Below are 14198 nucleotides of genomic sequence, written 5' to 3'. Positions count from 1 at the left end.
CCCCTGCTGTACTCACTCTATACTCATGACTGCGTAGCCGGTCACAGTGCAAACTCCATCATCAAGTTCGCTGACTACACCACTGTTGTGGGATGTATCACTGATGGAGACGAGTCAGAGTATAGAAGTGAGATTGACCGATTGACCATATGGTGCCAGCGCAATAACCTGGCTCTCAACACCAGCAAAACCAAGGAACTGATTGTGGACTTTGGAAGGGGTAGGATAGGGACCCACAATCCCATTTATATCAACGGGTCGATGGTGGAAAGGGTCAAGAGCTTCAAATTCCTGGGCGTGCATATTTCTGAAGATCTCTCCTGGTCCCAGAACACTGATGCAATTATATAGAAAGCACATCAGCGCCTCTGCATCCTGAGAAGATTACGGAGAGTCGGGATGTCAAGGAGGACTCTTTCAAACTTCTACAGGTGCACAGTAGAGAGCATGCTGCATCGTGACTTGGTTCGACAACTTGAGCGCCCAGGAGCGGAAAAGACTGCAAAAAGTTGTAAATACTGCCCAGTCCATCATCGGCTCTAACCTCCCTACCATCGAGGGGATCGATCGCAGTCGCTGCCTCAAAAAGGCTGGCATCATCATCAAGGACCCGCACCATCCTGGCCACACACTCATCTCTCCACTGCCTTCAGATAGAAGGTACAGGAGCCTGAATACTGCAACATCCAGGTTCAGGAACCGCTTCTTCCCCACAGACATCAGACTATTAAACTCAACTCAAACGAAAATCTGAACATTAATAACCTATTGCACCTTATCTGCTTATTTATTTGTGTATATATATATATTCAATGGTATATGGACACACTGATCTTTTCTGTATTTGTTTATGCCTACAATATCCTGTTGTGCTGAAGCAAAGCAAGAATTTCATTGTCCTATCTGGGTCACATGACAATAAACACTCTTGAATCTTGAATCTTGAATTATAAGATTTCAGAACACACTCACTCCAACAAGAATGAGGTTAACACAAATGATCTGAGTCTCTTTCAATGATAGAGCTAGCTAGCAACAAGACATACAAGATGGGTACTAGTGTGGTTAGATCTTCATAGTCATTCAGATATAGATCACTCGCAAAAAACTCTTTAGGTAGATAAAAAGGCATCTGTGAAGGTTTGGGGTTATCCTGACCCACACGTGCCTCTATCATGGCATACAACGCCAACCTCAACCTGAGACAACTATGTCACCTTGCTGTTCCTCTTGCCAGCACAGTAATTATGGACAGCCATATCTGATCATATCAAGGTTGTACTGAGTTTGAATGGGCAAAGAGAAGAATATAGGATGAGTATGAACAAAGTATGCAGCAATGGGCCAGCAGGGGAGGAGGCAGTGACATGCCACGATTGACATAGCCACTATCTTCACACAACCAATAACATGAATCGGACAGGCATATCCACAGTATCGGAGGAAAGAGTAAAGCAGAGTAATTTCTTTGTGTAAGCCACTGATATAGATAGCAAGCAGCTGAGACCCACGGGACGCTTAACTAATTTCACGCATTTATCTCTCCTCTCTATTTTCTATCTGTTAACAAATTCTCAAACCATGCTAATATATATTGATCCAAATCCCATGCTCAAAACTTGAGTAACAATCCACAGTTCAGCATCATATTAAATGCTGTTGGCAAATACAAAAACATTACAGCTGCTGCCTTTTCTACTTTGAGAACTTTACCCTTAATATGCTCCAATGGATTCTATAAGCAAGATTTCCCTTTTATAAAATTATATTAATTGTTCCAATTTCATAATTATTCTATATACCATTTTACCTACTAATAACGACTATTTTTTAATTTCGTTCAGTGTTGAGGCACAGTTTAGTTTAGAGATACAACATGGAAACAGGCTCTTTGGCCCACCGAGTCCACGCTGACCATAGATCATCCATTCACGTGAGTTCTATGTTATCCCATTTTCGCACCCAATCCCTACAAACTAGGGGCAATTTACAGAGGCCAATTAAGTTGCACAGCCACATGTCTTTGGATTGTGGGAAGAAGACGGATCACCCGGAGGAAACCCATGCCGCACAGGGAGAACGTGCAAACCCCACATATACATCAGTTTTGAACCCAGATCTCTGGCGCTGTGAGGCCACAGCTCTACCAGCTGCACTCCTATGCCGGCCTTTAGTTCCTTCTTTTATTTTTTCCCCTCCTCATTGAGTAGCAGGCATCCATTTCTTTACTCTTCTTCTTCTTGCATATGGCATGCACAGCCTAAAGTTGTAGGACAACTTGTTCTATTTGATCTTACTTGATTGTGCATGCCAGGTTGATTGCATTCGTCGAAACAGGGCGGACCACATGAAGGTTGCAATCTCCCACCCCTTCTTTACGCTAATTTATTGGGACTGTTCTAGAAGCCAGAAAAATCTGGAAGATCAAAACCAGGCATCCACTTATTATATTTACATCGTAAAAATACACATTATACCATCAGACCCAAGGGGTTGGTTAGGATTTGCCCCTATTAAATTCTTCATTTTTATGATTAATACAAATTACTTTATTTTTTTCATTCTAGATGAATCTGTGATTTGGTTTTTATATCTCAGATATGAAATTTAGAAATGATAGATCCCTATCATTTCATTATTTCCCATTATGCAGTTTCCTATCTCTGCCTCCAAGAAGCCTACATTTATTTTGCCATCTGCTTGCTTTTTACCCTTTACCTGGGTAAATTCAAATTCACCTGGATTCAATCTTAACTACCAATACTGTTTGTGTGGAGTTAGCATGTTCTCCTTGAGAGCGTGTGGGTACCTGCACGATTGCTGCTCTGGTTTCCTCCAATATCCCACAGGTCGTGGGGGAGGGGGTTACAGTCGAGGCGATTAAGTGGGTTTTAGACAGGCACATGGATATGTGTGGAATTAAGGGATATGGTTAACATGCAGGGAGGGGAGATTAGTTTAGCTTAACATCATGTTAAGCATATGAACACTGAAGGGCCTTTTCCTATGCTGTACTGTTCTATGTTTTAAGACATGCAAGTATCCACTGTGCATTCCCTCTAGTGTGGAGGAGAATGATAGAATCTGAGAGGAGTTGATGAGAATGTAGGGAGAATAAGTTATAGAAAAAATAGGGGAATGGAACTGATCTCGGAGCTGACGTAGATTCAACGGGCCAAATGGCCTCCTATGTAGCAAGGAAATATGGAAAATTAAATGTGCTGATTTTTAAAACTCCCAGACCTCTGAGAATGAATATGCTTACCATTATCGTATGTTTCTTCTTCTAATCCAATACAAAACTTAACTTTTCTAGACAGGCAGGACAATACGACTTTTGAAGTGGAATTTTTAATTCATGGGAATTCATATTTCTTTGAAAAGTATTTATTTTTAATATGTGCCATGTAACGAAAGCCTTATGTACTGCTGCATCTATGATATCTATTTTTTTCCTGCCAACTTCAACCATTTCTGACCTCTTGGCTTTGGATAAATATTAAGAACAAAATTTCCGATTTAACTGATACACTCTTGAACTTAAAATATAATGTTGTTTTATTCTTATCATCATTAGCCAGATAATCACTTACTTCAATGTTATTAATTAACCTAATACTAACTCCCAGCTGCGTTACTCCGGCATTTTGTGTCTATCTTTCGTGTAAATCAGCATCTGCAGTTCCTTCTTACACATGTACTGGTAAGTTGTTAGCTGCAAGTTAATGAGAAAAAAGAAAATGTATGGGCATGAATGAAGAAGAATAAGTTGCAGGAGTATGGAGAGGTAAGAGGGATAATAGGACCAATAGGATTGTTTTCGATGGGAGGCATCATAGACTTGACAGGCCAAATGACCTCTTTCTGTGTCCAGATAAGATCTGAAATTCCAGACCTTGAACTGATTTAACTATATGCTCCAGGAACAGAAGCAAATCTATTCAGCTGTTTCTGCTCCTTCATTTGACAATTGATCTTTCCAGTTGGAATAGGGTTTATGGGTTTAAGGGCCCATTTCTGGGTTATATGATTATAGGAAAGTCAATCAAAATGGCAGTGCCCGTCTGCTTTCTAAGTAACACTAATTTGATGATATCTATATTACTAAATCTCTGATCTTGACCGCTTTTGGCCGACTGTGCTGCGATTTCCGAGAGAACACCGCCACCTACGGCCATCATTTTCGGCCACCTCGCTCAAAGCCCCCCTCCGCCATATGAGTGCGGAGGATTTTTTCCGTCGATGAAAAATGAGAGAGATATTAATGTTTTTACAAAATTCCCCATTCTTTGGCGGCAGGGGGAGGGACTATAAAACCAGGAAGTGTCGTGCCTCATTCAGTCTCCGCCAGACCAGGAAGCGAGAAGGTTACGGCTCTCTGAGCTGCGAATAACACTGAACGCACGTCTACTCCACGGTGAGTCCCCTCGATGCGGCTGTAAAGTGGCTGCAGCCCTTTTTAACAAGATTGTGTTCACAAAATGAATTTTGGTTGTCGGGTGTCTGTGGCCCAATTGTTTGCCTCGCCTTTATTTAACAAGTTTGTGTTCACAAAATGAATTTTGGATGTCGGGTGTCTGCAGCCCAATTGTTTGCCTCTCCTTTTTTTAACAAGTTTGTGTTCACAAAATGAATTTTGGTTGTCATGTGTCTGCAGCCCAATTGTTTGCCTCGCCTTTTTTTTAACAAGTTTGTGTTCACAAAATGAATTTTGGTTGTCGGGTGGCTGCTGCCCAATTGTTTGCCTTGGCTTGACTTTTAAAATCGTTGCAACAGTTGGATGCCTGCCCAAGCATCCATATGGCCCACAATGTCTATACTAGCCCTCTGGAAACCAGTACCTTCAGCCCGCAACACCCATACTAGCACAACAGACAGCCCCCCACCCCCCCCCCCCCCCACCGGCGAGCAGTATTGGAATTGGTGGAGGTGGAATATTGCGTTGGTGACCAGCCCTCCCGTGTGATGCTGGGACCCAATGGGTCCCACTTAGTCTAGTATATCCTATTTATCTGTAGGATTGCAGTTCATGATATGCACCTGAAGTTAAATACAGGATATGCTGGACCAGTCTTAATACCAAATATCCAGTCTTATTACCTAATTCAAATTTTGCCACTCCGTGACAATAAACTAAATATTGTACAAAATATTGTACAAAATGGCCAACCTGAAATGCCACTCATTCCTTGTCACCGGAGATGCTGCCTGTCCCGCTGAGCTACTCGAGCATTTTGTGTCTATCTTCAGTGTAAACCAGCATCTGCAGTTCCTTCCTACACACTACAAACTAAATATTGCAGTTCTAATGGGTATGTAGGAACATATGTGTCTAAATCATTTAAGGTGACAGGATATATTGATGCACATGGGATCCTGGGTTTCATAAATGAGTAGGAAGATTAAGTTATGTATTTATAAAAAGTTAATTACACCACAACCAGAGTATTGGGTACAATTCTGCTCAAGAGAATTAAGGAAAGATTTAACAAGCCCCAGAGTGAAGAAAAAAATCTAGAATGGTTCCTGCAATAAAGGGATTTCAGCAACAAAGTTACTTTAAAAGATGGGGTTGCTTTTCATGGAACAAATAAGGCTGAGAGGAGAATGAGTAAGGTGGGTTTAAATCGGGAATTAGAGAAAAGCATCTTCCAACAGCAGATGTTTCAAGATCCAAAGATTTACAATATTTGACTAAAGATTAATTTATTCTCATCTCTTTATAAACAGAGACATTTTGGCCTGGAATTCTCTCCCTGTGGGAGCAGAGCCTATGTAATTCACATGAAACTTTAACCCCTTTCCACCGAGTCACAAGGAACTGCAGATGCTGGAGTCTTGAGCAAAACCCGAAGTGCTGGAGGAATCCAGCAAGTCAGGCAGCATCTGTGGAGGGAATGTACAGGCAATATTTCAGACCGGGACCCCTCTTTCCACAGAGGCCACTTGACTAGTTGACCAGCTCAAAATCTCTATCATATTTTATTTTTATCTCAGATGTATCAATTACTTGCTAAATGCACAAAACCCCCCACAAATTCAAGGACAACAATTGATGGAGGAGAAAGGCACAGGGCTGGTGTTCCCATTGGGTACAAGATGATAGATACTGTGTGCTTACTGCATTGTGATTTGTCTCGCTCGAGTCCAATAACTTGAACTGTAAATTCAAAAAGCATGAAAATTCAAATCGAAGGAGAATACACTTCCCATTGTGCTTCACAGAACAGAAACCGCAGATCACAGCATTCAATAAAAATAAAATCTGATTCTTTGAGATTTATTGATAAATATTCATTAATCACTTTCTTCTTTTTTATCCTCGTGCTTTTTACAGCATATTGCCCATAAAATCAAACAGAAAACATGAGAAAATATAAATTCCAATTTTACATATCTTTATAAACCAACCAGACAACATTCAAGGAGACAACATTCTTAATTAAATGATCACAACATAACATCAACAATCAACACCGTGAATGTAAACAAAATTAATAGCAATACATTTATTGTATATCTTTTTTGTCAAATACCTCAAAATATTTAAAGGTAAGTATTAAAGAATGCATGCACATTAAATGAATGTTGCCTCGATGCTTGTTATCTGCAAGTGCAGCAGACAGCGATTTCCGAGTGCAGCTCATGCATGTAAACTCTTAGATCAACGTGCCCTCGTATACAATATAAGGCATGTGTTTTAATGCAATGTCTACCACAGGAATCATTACCTCCCTGTACGAGTCCCAGGAGAGATTTTTATTCTGCCAACAGAGCATTTCTGATGACAGTGTGCGATAATGGTCCGTGACATTGATGCTTGCCACTTGATACACCTATAGACAGGTGCTGCCTCCCAAAAGCATGCGTATTTTTCTCTGCAAAGCAAAGCAGTCTTTTTCCTCCCGAGTCTGTAAGAGGTGGAATGCTAGGATCATGACAGGGGTATTTTAAACATCCGAACTCCAAAGTGATAGTTTGATTGACGGTCTCCAATCCATCCTCCCACCTGTTCGGTCGGGGGATGACTGGACCTCAGGGGTCGTTCGCCCAGAGTATAATAATTGTTGCATGTGCCATCCAAACAAGTATCAATGTAGGTTACACAATACCAGCGCTATTCATCTTAGAGAGGAGAGGCATAAGCAATTAGAGAAAGGATTGCAGGTTTCTGGGAAAGAGGATACATGCCTTAAAAATAAAGGTCTTGCTATCTTTCCAAACCGATTCTACGGTTCCGACTGAGATAAAACAGGAGAGCTTTTTGCGTTTTCATTTATAAAAGCACATCCTCTCGAAGAAATGCACCGACAAAAACATTTCTTTTTCAATGAACATGAATGAACTTTTAAAGTATGTTTTCTCCAGTTGGCGAACGATTGAATACAAACAGACATATGTTCTTCTACTAGAAAATAAGTTTTTTTTGCATATTTCCCGGTGAGCCTCTCATTTCCAGTGTCGGTGCAGCATCCACTCATAAACAAGCTCCCACTGCCGGAGTTGGGCGCAGACCACGCGGTTCGAGGATGCCATGCCTAAAAACTAGGTATGTTCAGTGATCCTCGTTGCTTCACATCTACTTTCCACCGAAATCACTGACCCCTGAAGCAGATAAAAAGAGCGAAATCCACCCACTGCTAACCAAATCGAAATTTCGGCCTATATTTGACAACGTTCACATACTTCCTGCTGGTGCTTACAGCGGGAGGCGACTTCGGGGGTTTGGGCGGTGTTTTCTTCTCTGGCACCTTCTTGGTAATTTTGAAAGTCTTTTCTTTTTCAGACTGCTTGAACCTTGGAAGGAAATGTGTCGAAATGTGTTGAGGTTTCACTCGGGGGCTATTCCCCTTTTTAACTTTGCCGCATTTATTTAAAGCCACGTACCATTCTCGACTGCTGTTCTCGCTCTTGTAAGTGGCTGAGGCGTAAGTGTTGTAGCTATTCTCCTGGTATCGCTCCCTGAAATTACATTCAGCAGTAAACTTCGTCTACAAAAAGAGCAACACAAACAAAATTAGACTTTATTTGTTTTAAGATATCTCAATAATGCAATCACACCAAGGATTACACGCACAGCACAGAAATTGGCCATTGGGCCCAAATAATCCTTGCAGTTACTTATGCCCCATGCCGATAATCTCACCTCGCCTAACGATCTTTCCATTCCTTTCTCCCTAAAATGTTTAACTAACTTGTCCTTAATCGTATATTTGAGGGAGAACCGACCTCCCGGAAACTGCGTAAGAAGGAACTGCAGATGCTGGTTTAAACCGAAAGACACAAAAAGCTGGAGTAACTCGGCTGGACAGGCCGCATCTCAGGAGAGAAGGAATGGGTGACGTTTCGGGTCGAGACCCTTCTTCAAACCCTGATAAACTGTTAAATTTACAATAAAAACAAAAACATGTTGGAAATACACGATAAGTAAGTCAACATCTGTGGAGAAACACGGTAAATGCGTCAGTTCGACGACCTTTCATCAGAACCCGTAAATGCAACTTTGCTTAAAGTGAGCAATTAGCTTTTGAGCAATTAGCTCAAAGATTCTCTAATAATGGACGGCTTCGGAATGTGTCCGAGAAATAAATCACTGTAAGATAAGAACTTCAAACCAGACGCCGGTTGCGGTCAAATCATGACTGGTATTCGGTGCGTGAAAATGAATCTTTAAGGCTTTGCTAAAATGCAAATTAATCCGTAGCAACCTCACATTTTCGGGGCGGCGACTGCGGGTGCCCGAAAGGCCCAGACCACGGGTGAACATCTGGGAAGAACGGAGGGGAGGCTGGCTGGACTATGGTGCCTTCCTCATCTTGGTGCCATTTATGTTATGTTGTGTCGTGGACTTTCTGTGTTTGTGCTTTTCTTTTTTTAATTCAATTTTATTTTTAATATGTTTTATTATTTATTATTTATTTATTTTTATGATACTGCCTGTAAGGAAAATTCATTTCGTTGTCTCTAATTGAGACAATGACAATAAATTTGAATACAATAAAAGAATACAATACAATTTTCAGTATATGTGCTTAAAAAATATTTAACCTTGAGATAGTTTTGATCAAATATAACGGCATGTGAAAATGTACACTTGTACATTTTACAATGATTTTAGATAACTAACTACCTCTGTATAAGATTGTAATCTTAGAACTATGCAATACTGTAGATATCAGACATGGCATCCATATAACCTCCTCGTGCACCTGCCCAGCCTTCTTTTGAAGCTCTTTGAATTTGCAATGAAATTCCAGAAGCCAAACGACAAACATTATTGACAGCTATTGTCTGCCAATTTCCAGTTGTGGCATTCACGTTGAAACATGCCTCACAAAATGTTCGGTATTTTTTATAAATTTTGGCTGCTTAGCTTTCCGCTTGGAGGTCAAAAATAAAAGGGGGTGATCTTAAACTTCGATACGAAATTATCGTTGCGTGACATGTCCCGTTTCCACGCTCGAGGCAGTCAAAATTGCAATTAATGCGAAGTGAATATTGCAGCATTTCAAAACGTGTCAAATCCTCCAGAGGATTTAAAATAAAATCTCTTCTGTGCGGCGGTTGATAATTGCTAGGACACGTAAATGCTGGAATACAATATCCTTGGAACCCACTCACTGATTTAATTACGTTGCCATCTGTATTTTGAGGGGAAAAAAGAGACTGGTGTCAGGCGACTAGTCAAGATAAGGGACAGAAAGAAGAACTGGAGCAGTGTTCCAACTTAATACATCGAATGGTTTAGCATGATGCAGAAATAGTTGTACTATTGACTTTTATCTCATTTTAGATGTAAGCTCGAGTTCTACAAAGGCCGATACTGACTGACGGGCGCAAGATTCACTTTGTTATTCCGAAACTTATTAAGTAATCACACAACTTCAACCAAGCATGACCGCTGGAGAGTCACGTGGTATTTAGCATTGATTGCATTAATTTTAGTAGCATCAACAGAAGGCAAGTTAGGTCAAATGTCAATTTGTGTGTTTAGAATCCCTAACGTAATCCAATCATTTGATTTCTGAACCTTGACAAGGTTGCACAAACCCTAAATAGTAATTTTTACTATTACTATTACTAGTAACTATAGGATCATCATCTAGATAATATTTCACGAAGTGATCCAGAGCAATAGGAAAACAAATCTATTTTATACTTTAAGTTTGAGGCTAAATGAGCGTGTGACGTTTTCAATGTTCAACACTGGATAAAGTTAACAGATGGTTAAAAAGCACAACAATGCCTGTCTATTTTGCGTAACTCAAAAGCTACCCATCAAAAGTCTGTGTATTCAGAAGGCAATTTCATCCGGTAACTTTCAACGTAGTTTAGACTGAAATACAATGTAAACAAATAATAATAATAATAATAATAATAATAATAATAATAATAATAATAATAATAATAATAATAATAATAATAATAATAATAATAATAATAATAATAATAATAATAATAATGCGACTTACTAGATGTTCGCATTTTGAAAAAGAAAAAGTATTGAGTTTGCAGGGAAATTTCGCAACTGGAATAACATCAACTGCAAGTTTGTTCGACGCATTTTCTTGATATTGTCAGTTTTGGGTTTGAAACCACATATTTCGTTATTTCCTTATGTTATCAGATTTTCTCCCTTTATCTCTTAATTTGCAAATATTGCTGCTCCTCTTCCGTAGGCAATAAGCCAGTCAGCCATTTACGAAGTGGCTTTGAGATTTTCTATCGAGTTGCCACGGTACGAGAGAGAAAACTTAGATCTTGGGGAAGAGGCCGATTCCCGTTTCCCTTTCAATGAAAGAGTTAGATTTAACGCTTAGGGCTAAGGAAATCAAGGGATATAGGGAAAAAGTCAAAGGGGTACTGATTTTGAATGATCAGCCATGATCATATTGAATGACGGTGCTGGCACGTAGGGTCGAATGGCCTACTCCAGAACCTAATTTCTATGTTTCTATGAAACACGGGACACAGTCCATGCTTTTGGGAGGTTGCGCGCATTATAGCATCGCATTTTGGTTATTTAACAAGAGTAATGGGTAAACACGGCGAAATTCTAGAATAAGCATGGAATGATTTTCGAATGGTCAGGAGAAAAATCCTCACTAATTCTTACGCTGGCGTAATGTTTAGAAGATTTACCGTGGACTGAACGACACTTTTTGGAACCAATTATGTTAAAAACGATGTCGTCTCAGCTGCGGATGTTCAAACCGCTTGTGTTGTAAGCTAGATCTCGTTTTATATTAATTGCACAAATTTGTCAGATGCACCCGCCCGCTCACTGATGGATAACATCCAACATTTACACTTGTACGATGCACAGACATTTGAAGAATGGCCCTGTACACATTAAAGCACCCTCGACCTCCTATAATACTCACGGTGGCGTGGAGTTTCCCTTTTTTACTCATCGCTAAAAAACGATTGCTAAAAATCCCACGGATTCCCACTATCCCTTGAGACACGGCGAATATTTCTAAAATACCTAGAAGTGAAATTAAACAAGAAAGAAATGTTAACGTCGGGTTTCAAAAATGTACTGCCAAGGGAAGGCTAAATGCAAGCTTCCTTTGTTTAAAGGTCTTTTCAACCATCGCTTTTAAAGCTGGTGTTCACTTATATCAAGTAACGATTTGAAATTCTGAAATGTCAAATATGCTCTGCATTTTACAAAATATGCCACTTTTGATTATCGTTGCAGGGATTACATTAATATGGCATGGGTATGGTGAGATTGCAGATCACAAAGCTTCGCAGTTTGAGAATTAGAGATGGTTTGCTAAGAAATATGTTAACAATAATTACTTTCCTTTCAGTTTTATGATTTGTGTTTCGTGGAGTTTTCAAGCGTTATATGAATCATACATTCAGAAATGTGTTATTTCCAGATATTAATTGGCCAGATCGACCACACCATGTTCTAACGCAATAACTCCAAGCACTCAGTTCCCTTTAGCCTTGCACCTGTTACCGACATACTTCGCAGTTTAACGTGACCACTGTGAAGCACGGGCCAGACAACCTGTCCCCGGAATCACTAATCGCAAAATCGATCTTTATAACAAAAATAACTTTGTAAACACACGCCACTTCCAATTAAATGGAGATAGAATAATGGTGATTATACAATATACTAAAATCACGGTGTAAGATTCACTTTCTGTGAGCATTGCAAGTATTTTCCTTTAGCTTAAAACAACCAGAAACGCGTCGATGTGCATTTAATATCTGCCAACACGTTGATCGAAATGAAGATATTTAGCTTGCCATTAACAAATCTGTCAATTCTTATCTACCAGTATCCATTTGTGACCTCCAGAACGCGCAATACATTGGTGGTCGAAGCGATTTACTTGAAACAAAAGCAATCATGCTAAAAGCGACTAGCAACGAAAGTTGCAATGAAACACAATGCACGCGCATAAATGATATGATATTTCTCCACAGATAATTGGAATCCATAGACCATATTATATTATTTATGACTGGCTGTGTTTACGTAATAGAGTCTGCCATTGCTACGTGAACTTATTTAGAACATACACTTACTGAACAGATTGGCTTCATGCGAGCCGCTGACTTTGCCATCAGCCTGAATCTGTAAATGAAAACCAATTCCAACTCTGCAGTAGAGTCTTCCAGTGCGCGGCCCAGACCTATTCCATTGGTAGATGTTCCTCAGCGATCTGCGGCTTTGCATGGCTGAAGAGCTTTCGTTTGCTGTGCCCTGGGGTGATTCTGCGGACACTACCTGCTCGATGTAGCCCGAAGCGAAGTGGATAGCGCGATTCAGAAAGAGGAGGCGGAGGAGGAAGTGCAGGCGCATTCTTCCAGCAGATCTCTCCAGAGTGCTCGCTGCTAGGACAATCCCCGCATTTTGCTGATCCTTTGCTCCATGCACTGCCGGCCGTTCGTGGCGTGTTCGTCAGGCATTTCCATGCAAAAGCTACTGCTGGCACGGGGATATTTATAACACAAATGATCTCACTGCGAGATGCATGCCTGTGATCTGAACGACGGGTTCTCATCCTGCAGCCGCCAAAGAATGGACATGGTCGCGTCCAATATGAAATGTTAAGACTACACGTTACGAAAAAGAGGCATCAATAATATTAAAAATGCCAGGACGCCATCTGCACAGACTTCACGCAAGACAAGGCGAATTTTAATCGTAGAGTGAAGCCCACAAATAATTCATAACAACCAGAAATGGGTCCCACAGGGGATAACGAATGAGTCATTTCATGCCGAAACTCGAGGACGCCGTGAACTAATGGTTCTTAACCAAGAACCGCAATGATCCTTCGTGACCCATCAGCTCCCCAGAGATTTCAACTAGATATATAAATGGCCAGAGTGCATTCTGAAATATAAAAAGACAAATTTACTCAATGGATCGATATCGACAAGTTTTCTATATGAAGGTTTGTGCCTCATGACTAATTAACAGCGACTAATAATTTAAATAGAGCATTTGCAGGTCAAACAGGTTAGTTTGGCATACTTATAATATTCGACATTCTAGCACCCCGTAACGTGTAAGCACGATCTCTCGTACAATAATGGGCTCACTTGATATCCAATTATAATCCAAAATATATGAAATCGCTCGATATTTTACAATAAAAAATAATAAACATTTTGCTCCAGTTCTTGCAAGGTTGACAATAGCAGGATGAAATCACTCATATTCTGCACACCGATAGAAACATATAGATTTGTAAGAGCACACCTATATTCCACTGACATTGCAAGTTAGTTGGCAGGAGAATACGAAACAAAACAAAGGGCTGGAGGGACTCAGCAGGCCGGGCAGCATATGTGGTGGGAAATGGACAGACGATTTTTCAGATCGGGATCCTCCTACATTCTGAAAAGTCATCTGTCCATTCCCTCCGCGAGTGCAGCAAGGTCTACTAAGTCCTTCCACCACTTTGTTCTTTGCTCAAGATTCCAGGATCTGCAGTCAAACGAGCCTCCGTGTTTGAAAAAAAAGTTCGGGCGATAAACTAGACTTGGTTTGGAGATTCACTAATTAACGGTCTTGCACTAGAATCAAATCTAATAAGCTGTATCAGCTAGAAGGGTGGGTATCAGCGCAGTCAATGTGAATGTGCATGAGCGGAGAGACGGTGTCGGCGGCTGGGTTGTTAATACATGTGCAGGATTCCCACTGCGGCTTGCATAAACAACCG

General features: G+C 40.4%; 1 protein-coding gene across 3 annotated transcripts; it reads right to left on the bottom strand.

Annotated features, from left to right (window-relative positions):
- Positions 1 to 6377: 6377 nt before the first annotated feature.
- On the bottom strand, positions 6378 to 13068 carry fgf5 (fibroblast growth factor 5). Of its 3 annotated transcripts, XM_033023998.1 has the most exons (4): positions 12553 to 12853; positions 11385 to 11488; positions 7888 to 7991; positions 6378 to 7797 (listed from the first exon to the last, which is right to left on the bottom strand). In XM_033023998.1, exons 1-4 carry the CDS (start codon positions 12827 to 12829, stop codon positions 7641 to 7643), a joined length of 642 nt encoding a protein of 213 aa, XP_032879889.1. In that variant the 5' UTR covers positions 12830 to 12853; the 3' UTR covers positions 6378 to 7640. The 3 variants fall into 3 exon arrangements, with proteins under 3 accessions (XP_032879889.1, XP_032879879.1, XP_032879897.1); XM_033023988.1 differs by having other exon boundaries at positions 6378 to 7991; positions 12553 to 13068; XM_033024006.1 differs by lacking the exon at positions 12553 to 12853 and adding an exon at positions 12271 to 12423 and having other exon boundaries at positions 6378 to 7991.
- Positions 13069 to 14198: the final 1130 nt, after the last annotated feature.

The sequence above is a fragment of the Amblyraja radiata genome, chromosome 1 (assembly GCF_010909765.2).
Source record: "Amblyraja radiata isolate CabotCenter1 chromosome 1, sAmbRad1.1.pri, whole genome shotgun sequence".
In the NCBI taxonomy this organism is placed as follows: Eukaryota; Metazoa; Chordata; class Chondrichthyes; order Rajiformes; family Rajidae; genus Amblyraja; species Amblyraja radiata.
This window is presented reverse-complemented; position numbering and strand designations above follow the sequence as displayed.